This window comes from Protopterus annectens, chromosome 7.part0 (assembly GCF_019279795.1).
Source record: "Protopterus annectens isolate FY-2018-M chromosome 7.part0, PAN1.0, whole genome shotgun sequence".
Classification (NCBI taxonomy): domain Eukaryota; kingdom Metazoa; phylum Chordata; order Ceratodontiformes; family Protopteridae; genus Protopterus; species Protopterus annectens.
This window is the reverse complement of record NC_056739.1, coordinates 1685433740-1685455814: the sequence shown is the minus strand read 5'-3', so window position 1 is coordinate 1685455814 and position 22075 is coordinate 1685433740. Positions and strand designations below refer to the sequence as shown.

General features: G+C 41.8%; 1 protein-coding gene across 5 annotated transcripts in view; it reads left to right on the top strand.

Moving 5' to 3' along the window:
- The window catches only part of LOC122807168 (sialidase-2-like), a 307506-nt gene that overhangs the window by 155829 nt on the left and 129602 nt on the right, over positions 1 to 22075 (top strand). For all 5 annotated transcript variants that reach the window (XM_044078203.1, XM_044078201.1, XM_044078202.1 and 2 more), the window contains one exon: positions 8098 to 8300. In XM_044078203.1, coding sequence (XP_043934138.1) covers positions 8100 to 8300 — 201 coding nt within the window. In that variant the 5' untranslated portion in view covers positions 8098 to 8099. The remainder of the gene's footprint in view (positions 1 to 8097; positions 8301 to 22075) is intronic.

Genomic DNA, 22075 nt, shown 5'->3' with positions numbered 1-22075 from the left:
GCATGTGTGAGTGCATGCGTGCATGAAAGCAAAAGAGACTGTGTGTGTGTGTATGAGAGAGAGAGAGAGAGAAGAGTGAGGGTGATCCCTGACAGCAGCAGCATTGAGGTTTGCATACCTCACGACCATATCACTCAACGTCTTGCACAATAAATCTGGACAGAGCCACAAATAATAGATTTGAAATATTGCTCTTATAAACATAGAAAGTCAATAAGGTTGCCATTAGATTTAAGTACCTCTCAGCCATAGTAGATCAATGTTATGCTGTTAAGCAGAATGTACACTTTTTTAGTAATTATTGCCAACTGTCTTTTTATTGTACTTTGGAGCTTTTCTCCCCGGGTCTTGGCTGAAAATAGACTTCTAGTCCAGTTGGACAACCCCAGTAAACAAATCTCAAATAAATAAATATTATGCACTTTATTATGCTCATGCAATGGCCGGTCCATGGAAAATTGTCTTGCATGAAACCAGTCCTTGGTTCAAAAAAGGTTGAAGACCAGTGATGTAGGATATCCTGCTGACACTGTTTAAAAGAATCAGATGCTATTAGTAAATCATCAACATATTGCACGAACACAGGCACACCTGGAAATGTCACACCTTCCAAATCTTTTTTTTTTTTTTAGAATTTAATAAAATAAGGAAGGAGGTTCAGTGTATCCTTGTGGCATCCATGTCCATGTATACTGCTGCCCCTTATAAGTAAAAGCAAACAGAAGCTGACTTTCAGGGTGGATAGGTATAGAAAAGAATGCTGAACACAGATATATCACAGAAAAATATTTTGCTGTAAATGCTATGCAACTCAGTATTGTTGCTGGATTTGGAACCACAGGAAAAGTTGGTAATACTGCATTGTTAACAGCCTTCAAATCTTGCACAGACCTATAAGTATCTTTTCCTGGCTTTTTCACAGGGAGAATTGGAGTATTACAAGGGCTTTTAGCTGGCACTATTATTCCTTGTTGTATCAAGGACTGAATTAAAGGTTTATTTCTCTGATCTGCATCTGGATTCAGTGTGTACTGTGGAACTCTATGGAGAGGTTTTGATGGATTCAGTTTTATTTTTACTGGTTCTGCAAATTTTAATATACCTACTTCATCGGCATGTTTAGCCCACAAGTTAGCAGGTATCTGCTGCAGCAGTTTTTCAGTTGTCTGTATGCCTTCAAAAGGCTGTTCCTCACCTTCTGCTAAGACTGCTAATACTTCCCCCTGTGATTCTTTTGGAACATCTAAATACACCCCTTCTGGTGTACAGTAAATAGTACAACCCAGTTTGCATAACAGGTCTCTCCAAACACCATTATATTGGGTGACTTCAACTACCCAAACATAGACTGGGAGCACTACTCAAGCCCCAACACCCTCGCCCAACGGTTCCTAGAATTTATAAACTCAAATGCTATGGAACAACTGGTCACCACTCCCACAAGAGGGGAAAACATATTGGACCTGATCATCACCAACATGGGGACTCTATGTTCCATACCAGAGGTATACCCCTCATTGGTAAGATCTGACCATAAATTAATCTCACTGGACATCCATATCCCGTCCCCACCCCAAGCCAAGGAAACCACAGTGAAGAACTTCTCAAAAGCAAACTTCACACTTCTCAAAATCGAGGTGGAATCCTTCAAAGCCCCCGGGCCAGTGGAAAATATGGCCCAAACCGCAGAATCCTTTACAAACGCATTCTATGGACACCTACAGGAATGCATGGATCGTGCTATCCCAAATAAAACCAAGACTCACTCCTCCAAAGGCAGGAGACCTGTCTGGTGGACCCCAGCCATAAATAAGCTATACAACAGAAGGAGGAAGCTACTACATGATAGAGCAAAATCTCAAAAAGGGAAGGCATCTCTGATCAGTACTAGCAACAAAGTACGATCCCTCATAAAATCATCTAAGGCCAGCTTCAAAAGAAAATTTGCGCAAGATGCTAAAGATAATCACAAGGCCTTCTTTAGTTATGTCAGGAACCTGGGTGGCAACTCCCAGATATGCTCTGAGTTAGTGCAAAATGACAAAAAATACACTGAACCCACAGACATTGCCAACATCCTGGCAGACAGGTTCAGTGCAAACTTCTTCCCCCCTTCCCCCCCAAAAGAGCAAATGTCTATCCCAACAGAGTGTAGCCTCCCTGACATCACAGATGCACAGGGGAGAGCTGCCCTCTCCAAAGCAAAAAACACAGCATCAGTGGGAACGGACGGTGTTTCGGGCTGCGTCTTACACGAGCTCCAAGAAGAACTGAACCCTCACATAAAGTCACTGTTCAGTCTCAGCCTTACTACAGGATATGTACCCAAGGAATGGCGTGCAGCAACAGTAGTCCCACTCCACAAAGGTGGTGCCACAACGGACCCCGGAAACTGTCGCCCTATAAGCCTGACTAGCCTGGTCTGCAAAGCTATGGAGCGTATCATCATGGAACTCATAAACAAAGACATTGGGAACCTCCAAACACTGGATCCTACCCAATTCGGCTTTGTTAAGGGCAGATCTTGCCTCTTGAATCTGGTCGACTTCTTTGAAACAGTCACCAAGGCCATAGATGAAGGGAAGGTAGTCCACACAGCCTACCTGGACCTCGCAAAAGCCTTCGGCACAATACCCCACTCGGGCATCATAAATAAGCTCACCAGCTGAAATATCAACCCCTGTCACAAGATGAGTTGCAAACTGGCTCAGGGATAGAACCCACATGGTCAGAATTGCAGGTGCCATGTCAGACTCTACACCAGTTACAAGTGGCGTCCCACAAGGCTCAGTCCTGGGACCTCTCTTGTTCGGTGTATATTTCTCTGAGGTACAGGCTAACACGGGAGGATTATGTCTGGCCAAGTTCGCAGATGACTGCAAACTGGGTGCCATAATCGACTCGCCGACTGACACAAGCATCCTCCAAAAGGGTCTCACAGAGAGACGGATAACTGGTGCCAGAGCCATGGCCTAAAGCTAAATGCCAAAAAGTGCATAGTCATCCCCTTTGGGAAAAACAAAGTGCCCACAAATTACCAAGAGGTGGTAATCCATTAAGTACGGAAGTAATTAGGGATTTGGGGACCCAAGTAGATAGCAATCTCTCCTTTGGCAATCACGTTGCCAAAGTGGTTAGAAAGACCTTCTATATAGCCCACCTTATCACGAAAGGGTTCACATCTAGATCAAGAGAGGTCATTGTGCCCCTCTACTCATCAGGCCCATAATTGAATACAATGCCCCATTTGGGATGTACCTTACCCGACACCTGCAGCAACTGGAAAGACCCCAAAAGTACCTCACCAAGAGGATCAAGGGACTCAAACAGATGCCCTACCCAGTTAGGCTAAAGAAACTCCAGCTCTACTCAGTTGCTTACCGCCTACTCAGAGGCGATCTGTGCCTGATGTATAAAGCCATGTCCAACCTAGAATTAATAGACATGCTCCACCTCAGGAAATCCAAATCCCTTAGAGCTCTATGCTCCAGGGACTTAAACCTCAGCACAGAAATAAATAGGACATGCTGGAGGGACAGATTCATATCTCAGAGGCTCCCCTCACTCTGGAACAAAATCCTAATCCATGATAGGCAGAGCCCCTCAATGACCCTCTTCAAGAGAAATCTTGACGAGTGGATGGGAGATCGTAGGTTTACTCCTGGGATCTCTTCTGTGTCCCTACTAGACAGAGGCACAGTAAACTAACCTTAAAAGGGCTATCTTCTGTGACCTACTATACAGAGGCACAGTCAACTAATCTAAAAGGGTGGTGAAAGCCAAACACACTGTGGCTAGGCTTATAAATGCCCTAGGGCAGATAGCCTTGTATCAACCGATGAACTATTAAATTTTACCAGTCGTGGATCTGGTGGAGTGTGTTGTGCTTCATACCACTTGGTTACTATTTTTCCTAGCACTTCATTCCTGTTTTTTGGTAAATTGTATACAGTGCCAGCTGTACATTAATAAAAGTGACTTACCCCTGCTGCTGTTTGACGACTGCTACAAAGTAGTTGCTGATCTGGTATGGCAGTACCAGTGTTGCACAATGTATTGCTATTTTTATGAAATAAGAGCAAAACTAGTACTGCTATGGCTTATGTGTGCGTGTATGTGTGTTTGTGTGTAAAATTTCACCAAGTTTATCTGTGCATACACCCAATAATGCCAGGACACATGCACTGTTCTTCTGGGTATCATCAAAAATGTAGCTAACAGGTAATTATATTTCAAAAGTAAGGCATAAAATATGTCACAGAACATGCAGACACTTAGATCTTCTCAGAGTCTCGCGGCTCCCAATATCCAGACTGTATAAATGGATACAGAGGGCTCCATTAATCATCCTTAACTCTGTTGGCTCCTCACAGAAAGCTGTTGCTGGCTGGGCAAATGTGAAGTGAAAAAAAACATATATTTTTTTAATGCACTCTTTAGGCTGAACAGGTCTGTGATATGACCCTGTTAGGAGAAATTATATTGGCCTCTGGTGTCAACCACACCCATTCTAAAACCAGCCTTTCTCAGATGTGTGTGTACAGAAAGCTGTTATAGGTTATGTGTGGGTGGGTGGGGGGGGGGGGGCTTGGGGAATGTGTGGTTATCACGTCTTTCATTTTTATTACAGTCAAACCTTAGAGGTATTTGGAAGCATAGTACGTATATCAGCAGTCATTTGAAATACATGACTGTGCCAATCTGAACCTCTGCTTTCATTCCAGTGTGACACCAGAGGAATTTGGTAGTGACGATCTTTTGGGGAATTAGAGAGACAGGCAGTATTCCCAGATAAGACCTGTGTACCCTCACACAACATTTGGCTTGCTAGTTTGAGAGTTGCTATTTTGTCATCTTTGAGCATTAAGCCTTGGGCACGACTTCTACCTTCCTTGAAAGTAAAAAAAAATGTAAGAATGAAATTCTTTTCTTACACACGATTTTTGTTGATGCCACCATTAGATTAAAAGGTTGGGACAATGCTCTAAAATGCACCCCAGAGCATCTGTAACCCTATGGCTTCTTGGACCCTGGCTTATTTCAGTTATTTCCTACATGGTTATTACAGTGCTGGCTTGGTCAGGAAAGATATGTTGAAAGGATGAAAGGAAAAATAAAGCTGAACAACAACAATGAATGTATTTCCTTAATTATGATTTCTGTTTAAGCCATTATTGAAAAAGACAAAGAGTAAGACAAAATGTGAGAAAAATAAGATAAAAAAAGTAATGTGCTTGGTATGACTAACCCAAGGGACTGGTGTGTGTGCGTGTGTGTGTGTGTGTGTGTGTGTGTGTGTGTGTGTGTGTGTGTGTGTGTGTGCGTGTGTTTGTTTGTGTTTGAAAAGCTGGCCTATGGCACCATTTCCCCCAAGTCCAGACCCGTACATATATTGTTGTAATGTATGATTGTTGCAACTAAATGCCAGTAATTGTAAATTTCCCTTTCTGAAATGGCCAACATAGTCTGATGCATAGGCCTGTTGTAATATAAGAACATTGTAGCTACAGCTTAGTCTGTGCATACTACTACTACTAAAAGTTTGCAGTATGAACTAAAAGGTTGCTTAGGATGGGTGGCAGTGAAACAGTGACACTTAGACTAGAAGTGCCTATGAGGCCCCCAACTTGACATTTGCAGGAGGCCCCTAAAATGCTAACATCGGCCCTGCTTAGAACCTAGTTATTAGACAAGTAAGGTGGAAGCTGGGCCAAGAATGGGTCTGCTGAAATTACTAGTAGAGAACAAAGCCACTGGAGACATCAGGTGTGAGGTTTGGGCTGTTGGCAAAGGCAGGCTTAAAACCTAGCTGTTAAGACAAGTAAGGTGGAAGCTTGACTAAAAATGGGTCCACTGAAATTACTAGTAGAGCACAAAGCGAGTAGGGACGTCAGGCATGAGGCTTGAGCTGTTGGCAGAGGTAGGTTTAAAACCTAGTTATTAGACAAATAAGATGGAAGCCTGGCCAAAAATGGGCCCGCTGAAGTTGCTAGTAGAGCACAAAGCCACTGAGGACATCAGGAGTGAGGCCTGGGCTGTTGGCAGAGGAAGGCTTAGAACCTAGCTATTAGACAAGTAAGGTGGAAGCTCAGCCAAAAACAGGTCCGCTGAAATTACTAGTAGAGCACAAAGCCATTGGTGATGTCAGGCGTGAAGCTTGGGCTGTTGGCAGAGGCATGTTTAGAACCCAGTTATTAGACAAATAAGGTGGAAGCTCAGCCAAAAACAGGTCCGCTGAAATTACTAGTAGAGCACAAAGCCACTGGGGATATCAGGCATGAGGCTAGGGCTGTTGGCAGAGGCAGGCTTAGAACTGAGTTATTAGACAAATAAGGTTCAGGTTCAGCCAAAAACACTTCCGCTGAAATTACTAGTAGAGCACGAATCCACTGGCGATGTCAGGTGTGAGGCTTGGGCTGTTGGCAGAGGCAGGCTTAGAACCTAGTTCTTGGAATGGTCAGAAAACCTGTTTGGTTGACATAAACCTGGATACAACACTCGAAAAACCTAACAGAGACGATCACATATCACCAGCTGTGTATGAGGAGACCTAACACAAAACAGAGTAGTGAAAGATGGTGCTGACCACCAGATAAGGGATTTTAAACGGCACAGTCATTATTTCACAGCAGTCTTAGACAGTCTTAAGACAAAATTAAGTTGAGTTTAAGACAGAATGTGGAAATTAAAGAAGTCATTCAGGTAGTGTTGGGAGCTGGTGTGTGTGTGTGTGTGTGTGTGTGTGTGTGTGTGTGTGTGTGTGTGTGTGTGTGTGTGTGTGTGTGTGTGTGTGTGTGTGTGTGGGGTGGGGCAAGCAAAACAAGCAAGAATAATCACCTGGGACTAAAAGCAATACTGAGTAGTGTGGAGCCCTCATATGCTGTAAATGTTTGTATGAAATGTATTTGCTTGCTGTAGTTTAGTTTTCATACGTGCATTTCTAAATAATGCAGAACCTGAAAAGAAAATGAGAGGTGAGTGTACAACAAAGTAGGACTATACAGTACAGGATGACTACTGACATTCATGTTTGGTCAGCAGTAACTCCCCCATCTGTACCTGCCTTGAATCTACCACTGGTGCCTTTCCTCTTGCTTAGGAATTCTGCTACCAGATTACAAGGAACCCAAGGTTATACCTAAGTGTGGTTTTACTTTCGCCCATTTGGTCTTGTAATATGCTTCACTGTAATGTTTAAGTGGGTGGAGATTGTGTATAGTGTGACCTGGACAAAATTGTATACTGAGTGGGTGGTGTGTGTGTGTGTGTGTGTGTGTGTGTGTGTGTGTGTGTGTGTGTGTGTGTGTGTGTGTGTGTGTGTGTGTGTGTGTGTGTGTGTGTGTGTGAGTGTGTGTTTGTGTCTGTGTGTGTGTGTCTGTGTGTTTGTGTATATATACTGAGTGGGTGGTGTGTGTGTGTGTGTGTGTGTGTATATATATGTGTGTGTGTGTTTGTGTGTATATATATATATCTATATATATATAAATATATATATATATATATATATATATATATATATATATATATATATATACATACATACACATACATACAATGTAAAATGCAGGCAGAGAGAGGAGGAAGTGTAATGGTACATGCACATGAATGGCATTTTGTTTTTGCTTTAGCATAGACATTATTGCACTGCTAATTCTGTACATACTTCTAAACTTGTTTGCTCAAGAAATCTGGACAAAGCCAAAAGTAAAAGGAGGAGAAAGGCCCAGAATCAGGAACAAATCACATCAACACCCATTTTCTAATGTTTGGCGTTATTGATCGGCTGTAATCCTCTTGTTCTTTGCTAGAAAATTAAACATTGTATGAGGTGCAGGGCAATAAATATGTGGCAAAATGGGGGCTAGATGGGAAGTATGGTTCTGCACACAAGCAGTAGAAAGATGAAAAGAAATGATGTGCAAACTGAGATGTTCTGATTGACTGCTGTGTAATTCAAAATGTACAGTTCCTGTTGATGGCTGTACTGTTTGCTAAATGGGTGTGTTAAGTTTCAATGTTTTTAAAGAGGAAGAGAGCGAGGGAGCAATCAGTTGCTTTTTTTCTTGATGCAGGTAACATTTGTTCCTTCTGTTACAGGTATGGCATCCTATGTTCCATTGCAGAAGCAGACTGTTTTCACGCCGGGGCACAAGTCATATCGGATCCCTGCACTACATTTCCGACCTGAGCCTAAAGTATTCTTGGCCTTTGCTGAGGAGAGGATAGATAATGTGGATGAAAATGCTGAATCACTGGTCATGCGACGTGGGGTCTTCAATGAAGTCAGCAGGGAGGTAGAGGTAAGGGCACAAAAAATAACATGTTTTTTCTTGTGTGGTCTTTAGAAAATGTGCACAGCTACAATAGATTAACTTAAACCCTCGTAGATGGTGGTGCATTTTCTTTTAAGTCTGCATAAAATTTATGTTTAGAATTTCAAGACTGTTAACAAAGCAGCAGTAAAAATAGTATTGTAAAGCTGTAAATTATGTCTTAGATCACTGAAAATCTTTACTGTAAATAATATAGTAAATGCATGTCTATTCTGTTGACACTGAATCCACATAAAGAATAAGAAAAGGGGATACCACTGCAGACTTCAGAACGCTGCTGCAGTTTTAGTGCAGCTGCTTTTGGTAGTTGTGAACTGTGACCCTTGCATTTTACTCTTGTTTATGAATGCTATAATTTTGTCCCTCTGCTTTCTTAATTATTGTGTCTTTGTTTCATCGTAACATTTTAATTGTTAAAAGCTTATAATAATCTTGGTGTGTATATATCAGCAGTTCTCAGTCTTTTCTATGGAAATTTATACATCTAACAGTTGTTAGAGCTGCTCCTCCTTGACAATTGCTAAAATATATATATTTCTGAGTGAAAATTCCTTTACCTTTTTTTTTTTGCTTGATCCCCAAAAATTGAAGAGAGAATCCTTGTTTGGGGATAAGACAGGCTTGAATGTAAGGTGATGGTTTACAGCAGCACAGGGATAGACTTCTATCAAATTATTATCTTCCACACATCTGTTGCATGTGGGTTTATTTCCTTTTCATCAGAGACCATCTTCTAAAGAAGGAGATGTGCATTTTTATCTTTAGACTTGATGACAAAAATGTAGGTATATGCCAGGTCATCAGACCTCTTTTCCTTGATCTAAAAAACAGTCCTGACCTGAAATGGTTTTGCTGTACTGCCCTGCGAGTTGCAGAGATGCTGAAGTCTTATTTCTACTATTGAAAAAGTATAACACAAGTGGTGCTGATGTTTGTAAGGAAGAGTCATGTCTGTAAACTTTTCAGAAACTAGCAGCCACTGCTGGTTCTCTACTGCTTAGAAAATGTTCCTACAGTGTATACGAAGATGATGACAGTGTTGATGATACTGTAAATCATGAATATACAACTGATGCTTCTTGTTTCAGATAGTCTGGGGCTTTTTCCAAGACATTTTCTTACCGCACAATTAATAGGAGCTTGTAGAATTTTTGACCTCCTAATTTCTAAACAGCAGTTCTGAACTATCCAGCTTTTAGTCAAAGGGATAAGATTGCTTCTCATGACCTCAGAAACTCTCCCACACACTCGGACATATATTTATGTATACTAAAAAATAAAAAAGTCACCACCATATCAAATTCCAAGCGAAACGGATGTTTATTAAAACACAGTTCCCAACAAGACATGGCGCTTTCGCCTGTTTCATAGAAGCATCATCAGAGTCATTTTTCTTGGCATTAAGTCTAATTAATATAGTAAAAAAACACCAATCAGAACTAAGTAATTAAAGGCAATCACTTTTAAAGAAACATTACACAGGCTGCCTAACATCCAGTCTTGTGCTAGTTACTTATAAAAGTAATGTTACTATTTCTAGTTACTTTTAAGTGAAAGTAGTATGTTACTATTACTTATTACTTTTCTAAAAAAGTAATATATTACTATTACTAGTTACTAACTAAAGTAACTAGTTACTGTTGAGTTACTTTTACATAAGTATAGTTTATCAATTCTCATATTCAGATTTACTCCTATAGTACTTGTGTGTGAGGATTACATGCTTACTGCACATGGATACAAGTGTATTAAAGTTGTATACACAGTGTTACAATAATGATGAATAGCATTTTACAGTTTACAAAGTCCCACAGACTAGTCTTTATAGTTAGAGAGTCACAATTTAATACTTAAACCGAAGTACGCATGGCCAGCAACACAAAACCCGTAAGTTGCAACCTATCAAATTTTCAACAATGTACATTAGGCTAATCTGCTAAAACTAATGCTGAGGGTGCAAAAATGCTTACAGAAAGTGTCATATAGGTCTAACAAGACTGTTAACACAACAACGTCAACCACAATATCATTTCATGTAACTATACACAATGACTACACATTTCTGTTGGCTCGAAAAGGAACAACAAGAGCAACTTTTCAAAAGTGTTCGTCAGTGAGTCTTTTTCTTCTTGCAGTCAGTGCTTGTCCACCAAGACTGAACAGGCGTTCAACAGGTGCATTAGCTGGCAGAGCTGTGTTCAGAAATATCTTTTTGACTATAGAGTAACTGTTGAGAGAAGATATTTCTCTGGGGAAGGGTCAGCCAGATACATGTCCATCTGAGAAGATATGCTGACATTGGCTGGGGTTAACTCTTTGAAGCTGATGAAGCTGTTTTCTGCAGTTAATGCAGAAGCTTCAGATGACCCATGTGCAGGTTCATCCAGTTTCTGCATGGCATCAAGGAGCAGAGCCTTGCCTCTGAGTTTCTGCTCTTCACTGTCCATCCATCGCAAATGGAACTGTGGATGCACTATGCTAGCCAGAATGAGCTCTTCATGCTACAGAAGTGATTGAACTGAGCCTCAGTGCCTTTAAGAAGAGCATCAACTAGTGGCACAACAAGTTTCACAGACTGCTTGACTTTGAACAACTTGTTTTTCAGGCACGTAATGGTGGGGATCAGGATTCCCCCAAAGCTTTTCAGCTTTGACTGCAGGATGTTCCGAGCCATTGCCAGGGGCTGTATTGCTTGCACCAATTCAGCAACAAAGGTAATTTCTGTAGGACTGAAGATGGCAATTCCATTCTGTTCACATATCTCATTCAGTAAGCCTTCACCCTGAGTTGCAATGAGGTGAATTCTCTCCATCACATAGAAAGTGGGATTCCATCGTGTCATGTTGGGAATAATCAATACCAAATCACACTTATTTCAAGCCACCTCAGCAGCTTGGGTGCTGTGGCTAGCCTTGTTCCAAGCAGCATAGCATTTGGCCATGGTGCTCCGCATGATCTTTTTATACTGTGCATCATTACAGGCAGATTCAGCATCTTGCACGGCAACTAGATTCAATGTATGTGATGCACATCTCAGATGGGGAGGCAGTGAATAGGTGTTCTCGCTTTGCCCTGACTGACTCAGCACGGCTGTCACTCTGTTGTAAATCACTTCACCATTATCATCCTCATCGTGGGACAGAATGCTTGTAGCCTGAAATCTCTCACATTCTCATCGTGGGACAGAATGCTTGTAGCCTGAAATCTCTCACATTCTGAGAAGACAGTGAAAGCCTTTACAAAATTGCTGCCATTGTCAGTAATTGTTGCACACACCTTTTGATCTGTCTTGTACTTGATGGGAATTCTCTCAAGAGTTGATGCTATGAGATCATATGTATGCCTCCCCTGTAATCTGCAGCATGACAAAGTAGCTGATTTTCTTTGAATTGTGTCACAGTTGATCCAGTGGGTGATGACACTAAAGAAACTATGATTCTGATGGGTCCAAATGTCAGCCATAGTGTGCTGCATACTATCAACATTCATGCTGGAAGAAGCTGCAAGTATGTTCTTATCATTCATAAGCATATTTGTGTACTTCTCTATAAGACCAAACCAAACACACGCACGAGGGACTAAGTGCACGGTCCAAACCCAAACAGAAAATGCTTCCAAAAACGGACCAGCACAAAGGTACTTAGGCTAAAAAACATTTATTGTTGAAATAACTACCAAAACAAAAAAACTATTAAGGCAAAAATGTTAAAGGCAAACCGGTTTCGGCTATACTAAGCCTTCTTCAGTGCTAAACCATAAATAATCAACTGTTGAGCAGCTCCAACATCCTGGTCTACTTCTCTATAAGATCATATATCTGCCAAACCTCTGGTTTTGCTTAAAGTTAAATCACTGTCTCAAAGCAAAATCTTTCTCACTGTGTCATTAACACCGCACACAAGCTTGTCTTATCAACTCATCTCTCAGATCACCAAATCTGCACGCTTTTGACTTGTTTCTCAAATCAGTTATATATGCTGCAAAAGTTTCACCAGGCTTTACATCTCTTGTGTAAAATAGTGACTTTCCTCTATAATATTCATTTGAGGGTTGCACATTTCTATAAATTTACATTTTAAGCACTCAGTCTTCCCACGTTTCAGCCTATACCACAATATGGCAGTCTTCCCCCTTCTCTGCATAAAAGCAGGTGCATACACAAATGAATGTTCTCTCTCAATGGCTTCTAAACTAGCTAAATTGAGCAGAATAAATGCTTTTGTATGTGCATCTTTATCAGAAAAAGCAGCATGTATGAAAATATATTCTTGCTCAAATACTCTCCAGTTTTCAGCAATATTATTATCAAACACAAGCGGATTGGGTCTGTGAAATCCCTCTGCCATACCAAATAAGTGTCAAACACACGCCGGGTACTTGTAACTATATTCAGCTGTACAACAGACTCTGAAATAACTGTACTCGTTGAAAAGACTGTACTGTAATACTGCAGACACTGCCAACACTTTGCACACTTTAGATACTTTGAATAGCTTTAGTTAATGTGAAAAAGTAGTACATTGTGAAAAAATACAGTTTTCTCTCTTTTGAACATTTTATATGATTTGGATATTGATTCAAATGTTTTCGTAATTATTTCAAGTACTTATTCAATATGTCGCAATTTTGAACATTTTGTTTATTCAGTAATTGGTTTGCAATGCTTTGCTTTATATTCATTGAGCAAAAAATCATTTAAATGAGTTTAAGAACCTGGAAATATTTTCTGACCGGTTTACGAGTCATTTGTGCCACTCTTTTATATTCCTTCATTTCTGACTGTGCGGCTCATGGTTTTAAGAAGTTTTGACCTCGGATCCAATTCTGACAACATATCACTCATCTTGTGTATTCAAATAAGATGGCGAGGCTTGGGTGTTCATTTAGGATATTTATTATACACAAACACATCAGGATGGATGACTGGAACAGAAAACTTAAACAAACTAGCACACTGACTGACTGCTACACACATGCATGCTTTCACTCCAGCTGCTTACACAAAATGGCACTCTGTTTCGCACATGCTCAGTACTTTTTATGCATGTGGCTATGAACTACAGTGGCTTTAAATGTGCAACACACACTATGATCTACACTTCCTGTGTTTGAGTGGGTTTCCTCAGGGTGTTCCAGTTTCCTCCCACATTCCCAAGACATGCTGCAGATGGATTAGACATTCTAAATTGGCTTTAGGTGTCTGTGTGTGCCTTCTGAAGAAGGTTGAGCGCTGTGCTGGCAACTCAACAATGTAAAACTCCACTGCCACTTGTTCTGCAGACTGATGATCCACCGTGGTGATCCCTAATGGGCATAGCCAAAAGGAGAAGACGACGACTAGTCTTTATAGCTAGAGAGTCATAGATAATAATTAAACCAAACCAGCCAGTAGCACAAGACATATAAAAAGCTATCACATTTTGTCTATTTTCAGCAACTAAAAATTGAAACCTGAAAAGAATTTTAAATAGAGCCTAACAAAATATTGTCAAGACAAAAGTTGGTTGATCATAGATCCACTTGAAGAGTCCTGCTTGGTGCAGTGGGTTGGGGCATTGGGTGCTCCACTGATGAGTTTGATTCCGACTGATGGTGTTATGAAGAACCAATGCCATTTATTATACTGCAAGTTAAGGATATGATCTCTAGCAGGCTAGAATTGTCTCAGTGTGAGGGGGATGTTTTAGTGGGTGAGAGTCCCACAGTACCAGGGCAGAGCTGGAGTCTGGTCATCATTAGCTTTCACCTCTTTGAAGTGCTAAAAAAAATGAAGAAAATTTTGGTCCAGACTAATTCTAATGATCTATTATGAATGCTACATGTTATGAGTTGTGCTAACATTATGTTGTAATTCTTTATCCATATTGCCACTTCAAAATGTCTATTACCTCCTAACATCTGATTACTATACCATACTATATAGGGACCACAGAAGTTTTACATCACTCTTTAGGAGGCTATATCACCCACGTTGAGAACCACTGGTTTAAGCAAAAGTAACTCACATTTAAGTTACTAGTTACTAAAAAAAAGTAATATATTACTATTACTAGTTAGTATTTTGAAAAAGTAACTAGTTATATTACTAGTTACTAGAAATTGTAATATATTACAGTAATATATTACTTATTTTAATATATATTACTCCCATCACTGCTAACATAAGACTTAACCAGTTGTACAGAAACTAATACTGTCACACATTTAAAATATTCACAATACATAGAAACACCAAAAAGTAATAAAATAATAAAAAATAATGACAATACATATAAAAACTGTGTCAAATGCATGTTGCCCTTAGTTTCAATACACTGGCCATGGAACAGTTGTCATTAATGCCTGGGGTCACTGTGGCACTTAGTCTCAATTGCCATAGTATCTCCCTAACACCTCGAGTGTAGTTTCCTCGTCAACCCCCCCCCCATCATTGTGTTTAACCCTGTCGATAACAGAGAAGAAAAATTTATTAAAATTATCACATATTTCACTGTGACAATATAATGCATTAGTGGATGTTCATCGTGCATACAGCTGCAGTCATAACAGATGGGGTTCTCCTGCCATCAGGCGGGTCCTCGGTCGGCCGAATTCCAAAGTCTAGGTCCGGCGTCGGTTGTCGTCGCTTTCTTTCCTGACGTCAGTGCGACAGGGGTATATAAGACACAGCCGACGCCATTTTCTTCAGTCTTTTGCCGCGGTGCCCGGCAGAAGCAGTTCGCAAGTGCCGGTCGGCCAGCTCCTGAAATTACGAAAATTTGGAAACCGAAGTCTTCTTTAAAGCTAAGTACCCGTTAGAAACTTTTCTTGCCTCAGACCGATGTCAGACAAAGTTAACAATTGTATTTCTTGTGGGAAGCAAATACGACATAAGGATTTCCATTCCCTCTGTATACCTTGTTTAGGCCCAGACCACGACGTCTCGGGCTGTCGCTTTTGCGCTACTTTCAATAAACGCACTATTAAGCGTCGGGCGGAGTTCGCCCAGCACTTTTTTGGTAAAGCTTTTGATTATAAAATGTCGTCGGAGACTCCGACTACTGTTTTGTCCAAAAAACGCAAGGACAAAGACCGACACGCGAGGTCCGCGGTCTCCACCGACACCACGCCAAAACCGGCTACACGTGGTCCGGTTCTCAGCAAGGCGCCTACGCAGCCCCTGACTACCGACGACACTTCTCTGGCGGTGTCTTCTGTAACCGAGACCACAGGTGCCTCGGCCCATACCCAGACTACAGCTACCGAAGCCACTGTGAGTGTTGAGCCTCCTAATGTGGACAGGTCCACTTCCACCCATGGTGTCTTTAGACCCTCATCTTCCTTTTCCATAAAGGCCTTTACTAAGTCCAAATCAGCCATGTATCCCAAGAGGCCTGTTGCACAGGGCCCATCTCCAGGCCCCATGACTAAAAAGCAGATGATAAAAATGGCTGAGGATTTAATTACTCTTATCAGGGGTTCCCAACCCCCTCCGGACAAGAGACCCAGAGTGGAGGAAGGTTCTCCCTCTTCTGACCAGGGCTCCATTATTTCAGAACATTCTGATGAAGAGCAACACTTGTACTCCCCTTTTGAAGATTCCGATGCAGAGCAGTCCATTCCTTCTGTATCTCCCCCAGAGGATTTTTCTTTTGGGGAAACCTTGCATACCTTGAGGGAACACTTCCATTGGGAAGGCCAAGACTTTTCTGATTCCAAGAAAAGACTTAGGGAATTTCTTTTGCTACCTCAGCACAGACCTCTGGCGATACCTCCTGTCTTGGACATACTTGATGATGTTTACTCGGAGGCTTGCCTTAATCCGGATTGAGGCCTCTAGAGCATCATAGCCACATTGTAAGGTGTGTTTACACCTTACAATGTGGCTATGATGCTCTAGAGGCCTCAAGTAGAGCTGCTGTTACAGGATCAGTCATTCGTAGACATGCCTGGCTTAGGGAACAAACATTGCCTGATCATGTTAAAGCTAAACTACTAGATGCTCCTTTACAAAAGGATGTATTATTTGGTACTAATGCTGAGGAGATACTACGGAAAATGGAAGAAAAAGCTAAATCTATGCAAACTGTCAAAGCTTTTCTACAGGTTCAACCACCACATTTTAGCAGAAATTGGCCTTCAAAAAACTGGTCCTTTCCAGCCATGGACAAGCCCCAAAGAGGTAGATACAGGCGCACAAGGGGCAGAGGACAATCTCAAGGATCATATAGAGGCAGACAATGGCAAACTCCAGCACCAAGAGGTGGCGAAGACAGTGCACAACAATACAAGTAACAAACCCAATGACTTTCCCCTTTTCATGCCAAGCAAGTCTCAGCTGGCAGCACCCTTGGGTGGAAAGCTGGCATTATTTACAAAAAATTGGCATATTATCACAACAGACAAATGGATCCTGGACATTATAAACAGAGGCTACAGATTTCATTTTCACACTCTTCCAAAAATGAGAGGCATGCCAAACCTGCCACACAATCAAAGGGCAGAGGCTCAAATACAAATTTCAAAGCTCATGGACATGAAAGCTATTCAAGAGGTACCTACTCACGAACAAGGTCAAGGTTTTTATTCCAGACTATTCCTGGTACCAAGGAAAGGAACCGACTGGAGACCCATTTTGGACTTATCCATCCTAAACACATTTCTACTCGTACCAAAATTCAAGATGCTCACCTTACAGGAGCTTCTTCCCATGCTGGGCAAGGAGTCTTGGCTGGTAACATTGGACCTCAAGGAGGCATACCTGCATGTCCCAATCAGACAAAGCTGCAGAAGATACCTCAGATTTCTTGCAGGTTCAATCCACTATCAATTCTCTGCATTGCCCTTTGGCTTATCTACTGCGCCCAGAGTATTCACGAAATGCCTGGCATCAGTAAATGCCTACTGCAGACTTCAGGGGATACAAATTTACCGTTATTTGGATGATTGCCTGATCCAAGCGGACAGCAAACACATACTTCTGGAACATCTGGCTTATGTAACACGGTTATTGAATTCTTTGGGATACACAGTCAACAAAGAGAAATCCAGGCTAACACCATCTCAGAAAATAACTTTCCTGGGTGCCAACTTGGACACAAACACCCACATGGCCTATCTTACGCCAGAAAAACAGGGGCAATTAACTCAGTGCTTCAAAATACTAGCAAATTGTACCAGGCTAACTGCAAGGAAAATCCTGCAGGCTCTGGGCTTCATGGCATCTTGCATTCTTCTAATACCATGTGCAAAGTTGCATATGAGGAAACTTCAATGGTACCTAAAAAACCTTTGGTCTCAACACAGCCACAATTTGGAAACAATAATACCAATAATTCCATGTTTGCAAAAGGAATTTCTATGGTGGGCCCAAGCATGCCAAACAAACACAGGTCTACCATTCTGCAAGCCTCAAGCAAATCAAGTCATCACAACAGACGCCTCAGACTACGCCTGGGGGGCACACATGACAGACAGGTGCATTCAGGGCAAATGGTCCCAAAAGGAAAAGCACCTTCACATCAATCAAAAGGAAATGCTAGCAGTGATAAATGCAATTACAGCTTTCAAGGACCTCCTGCATCCAGGGCAATTATTGATAAGAACAGACAACACCACAGTAATGTGGTACATAAACAAACAAGGAGGAACACATTCATACCCCCTGTGCAGGCTAGCCATGTCACTTTGGAACTTGGCTCTGGAATGGCAAATCGAACTTCAAGCACAGTACCAGCCAGGATTGGAAAACACGCTGGCAGACAATCTAAGCAGAAATATGACAGACCCACATGAATGGAAGTTGCATCCTCAAGTCTTTACAAAGATAATCCAAGCGTGGGGAAGGCCAGACATAGATATCTTTGCCACCCACAGGAATCATCAATTGACAAAGTTCTGCTCAAGGACCTTCCATCCAAAGGCCTGGAGAGTGGACGCCCTTTCTTTCAGTTGGGCAGCAAGGACAGTTTACGCCTTCCCACCTTTGCCTCTTCTGCCCAAGGTGCTCTTGAAAGCAAGTGCAGACAGACCGAAGATGATACTGATTGCTCCAGACTGGCCAAGACAACACTGGCACCCACTCCTGAGGAGCCTAACACATACTCCTCCCTGGACCCTACCTCTAATGCCTCTTCTACTGACTCAGCACAGCTACAAAACTCTTCACAGTCAGCTGAAAACACTCAATCTGGCTGCATGGAAAATTCCTTAACACCACAACAGACCCTACTCTCCAAAGAGGTGCAGGATGTCATTTTGGAGGCCAGAAGGCCATCTACTAGAAAGGCTTACTCCGCAAAATGGAAACGGTTTTGCGCTTGGAATGAGAAAAAAGGCCAAGATCCTAGAAAACTGAATTTGCCTCAGATATTACAGTATCTAGCTGAGCTGTTGAACACTGGACTTTCATTTTCCTCCATCAAAATTCATGCCTCAGCCATTTCTGCAGAATACAACACTGATCCACCCTTATTCTCTCACACACTCTTAAGACAGTTCCTCAGAGGGGCTAAGAATATAAGACCTCCAAGGAAACAACCAATACCAGCCTGGGATCTTAATTACATTCTAGAAAAATTAACATTGCCTCCCTTTGAACCAGCTGCCTCAACAGATTTGCAATATTTGTCCTGGAAAACAGCTTTCCTTCTGGCCATTACCTCAGCTCGTAGGGTTTCGGAACTACAAGCCCTCATGGCTGTGCAGCCCTTTCTCATCTTCCATCAGGACAGGGTTTCCCTACGAACCAACCCGTCATTTATGCCTAAGGTAGTATCCAGGGTAGCTTTAAATCAGGCCATACACTTACCTATCTTTTACCCCAATCCTCAAAACAAAGGGGAAAGGCTGCTACATTCCTTAGACATCCATAGACAGCTACGTTACTATTTAGACAGAACAAAGCCTTTCAGGAAATCAGAACATCTCTTTGTGTCCTATGCTGTAGGAGCTCAAGGGAAGCCAATTTCCAAGCAGACAATTTCAAAATGGATAGGCCACTGCATACGGTTTTGTTACTCCTTTCATGGTAAATCTGTACCTGCAGGCATCAGATCCCACTCCACAAGGGCCACAGCTACCTCTGCAGCCTTCCTCAGAGGAGTCCCTACCAAAGATATTTTGGAGGCAGCCACTTGGAGTTCTGTGCATACCTTCACTAAACACTACCACCTACCTTTATACTCCAAAACTAGAGCAGGCTTTGCTACTGCTGTGTTGCAGGGCATTCTGGCTCCTCCCATTTCCACCTAGTGCCTACCACCCTGTGCGTAGCTTTGGGATTCTACCCATCTGTTATGACTGCAGCTGTATGCACGATGAACATAGTACAGTTTTGTACCTACCATAAATGTAGATGTTCGAGTGCTAATACAGCTGCAGTCCAGGTTTCCCTCCCTCCTTCCCCTCTGGGTACAGACCTAGTGGCTAACTCCTCATCTTACAACTTGATTGGGTTATCCTTCTATGGTGTATTTGCTTGCAACTACTGATTTTTGATTATATTGTAATGCATGATTATATATTATATATATATATATATATATATATATATATATATATATATATATTTTTTTTTTTTTTTTTTATATATATATTGCCTTCCTTCTGGGGGCACCTGACATCTGGGGCAAGAAAGACTGAAGAAAATGGCGTCGGCTGTGTCATATATACCCCTGTCGCACTGATATCAGGAAAGAAAGCGACGACAACCGACGCCGGACCTAGACTTTGGAATTCGGCCGACCGAGGACCCGCCTGACGGCAGGAGAACCCAATCTGTTATGACTGCAGCAGTATTAGCACTCGAACATCTACATTTATGGTAGGTACAAAACTGTACTTTTTTCTGTTTCTCATATCCCTAAGGTGTTCTGCCGTTCTATCCCATAACCTACAGGTGCTTTTTCCTACATAGAATGCAGGGCAAGTACCACACACAGCAATGTATACCACCATTTTTGTGTTGCAATTAGCCCATCCTAGACATTGTATTGTCCTACCATGACCTTCAATACTCACATATGGACCCTGATTATAAATCTACAGAATCGACATATGCCACATTTAGTCATCTGGGAGTAATACATTTTGTTGGAAATGTCTTTATTCTTTTCCAAAATTTCTTTCAAATTCCTCACAATACTGTAGGTTACCATAGACCGCTCACCTAACTTGCTTTTCAATTCACTACTAATGGTTGTGTCCCAGCAGTTGATAGTAAGCATTTTTAATGCTTCAGAATTCTAGTTAAAAGGCAGGACCAATGTTTTATTTTGTGATGCAATTTGATGTGCATTCATTTTCATGGCTATATTCATTATAGTGTAAATATCCTTCCATTTTTTACGGATTTCATTTCTGATCTTAATTAATAGCCTAATTGGGTATCCCCCATTCAAAAAATGTCCAAATAACTTGGAAAGTCCATTTGCTGTTAGGTTATGTGTCATCCAAAAAAGGCAAATGCCAGTGTGGAAGACAATTCCACATAAAGACCATCACAATCAGTGTCTCTTCTGCTTAGGGCCCAACCATGACCATAAGTATTGCCCTATCTGTAAAGCTTTCATTCTTAAGACCCTATATAGTTGCCCTTCCTCTCTTAATATTTATCTTGAGAATGAGAGACCAAAAAGGTTAGCGCGTGACATTATGGAGGGTATGTCGGGGTCTTCTGCTGAGCCTACTATGAAGAAAGCTAAGAAAGTTAGACCTGAAGCTTTAGCTGCGCCTCTCCTTCCAGATGTCTCTCTCGAGGCCAATGAAGGCCCGGAGACCCGTCTGGATTTCGGCTTGGATTCTAAGGCGGGTACCACTTCGGAGGCCGCAAGGGATCCTGCCATCAGCACATCCTCGCAGGCTTTGCAGATGTCTTCTTCAAACAAACAGGGGAAAACAAGGCTCATCATTTCAGAAGGCCTCGAGGTATTCTGCAAATTTTAGTAAGGAAGGACATACCAATGAACATCATTGAATATAGGCCTACATCTTGTCCCTCCACCTTTCACAGGGCTGATGTTCCTCTTAAAAAGAAGCAAAAAACCAAACATGTTTCTGCTCCTCAGGCTCTACCTGCTGATTGGCAAGCTTTCACATAAGGCTTGTTCAATGTCTCTGTGGCCCTTAAACCTCCCTCAGGGGTTTCCCCTTCCTAGTCCTCTATTTTCTTCACTAGAGAAAAGGATCAGAGTGTAGGATTCTCCTGAAGAGGATGATTCCTGAGAGAATGAACCCTTGGCCTACTCTGCTCAGATTACCTCCCCCTTGGAGTATGCCTCCCCTGAGGAAGAGTCCAGTGGCAAAGAGGTTCCTGGTGAAGATATCACCTTTGGGGAGACTGTTGCCAGAATGAGGGAGTATTTTAAGTGGGACTGCTCTCAGGTTTCTGAGGTGCAGAAAAGGTACTATGAGTTGTTTCAAATGGATTCTCCTCCTGCTGTGCCTCCAATTTTACCAGTTTTTCTTGATGCCTTTTCTTCTGCATCAAAGACTCTGTACTCTCAACCCCCACGCCCCTAAAAGGCCAGATAGGACTGTAAATTTCTTTACAGATGTCCATCAGCAGATCCAGTGACTATTTCTGTGGCTGCTGATAAACCCTCTAGACTATTGCCATCCACTTAATTTCTAATTTCAGATAACGAGAATAAGACCATGGAAAGATTGGGAAAAAAGTTTTATATCTCAGCCACTGTAACTTTCCATGCTATCAGTTACCAAACCCATATGACCAACTGTGTTTTGGTTCTCCTTTCACAGAC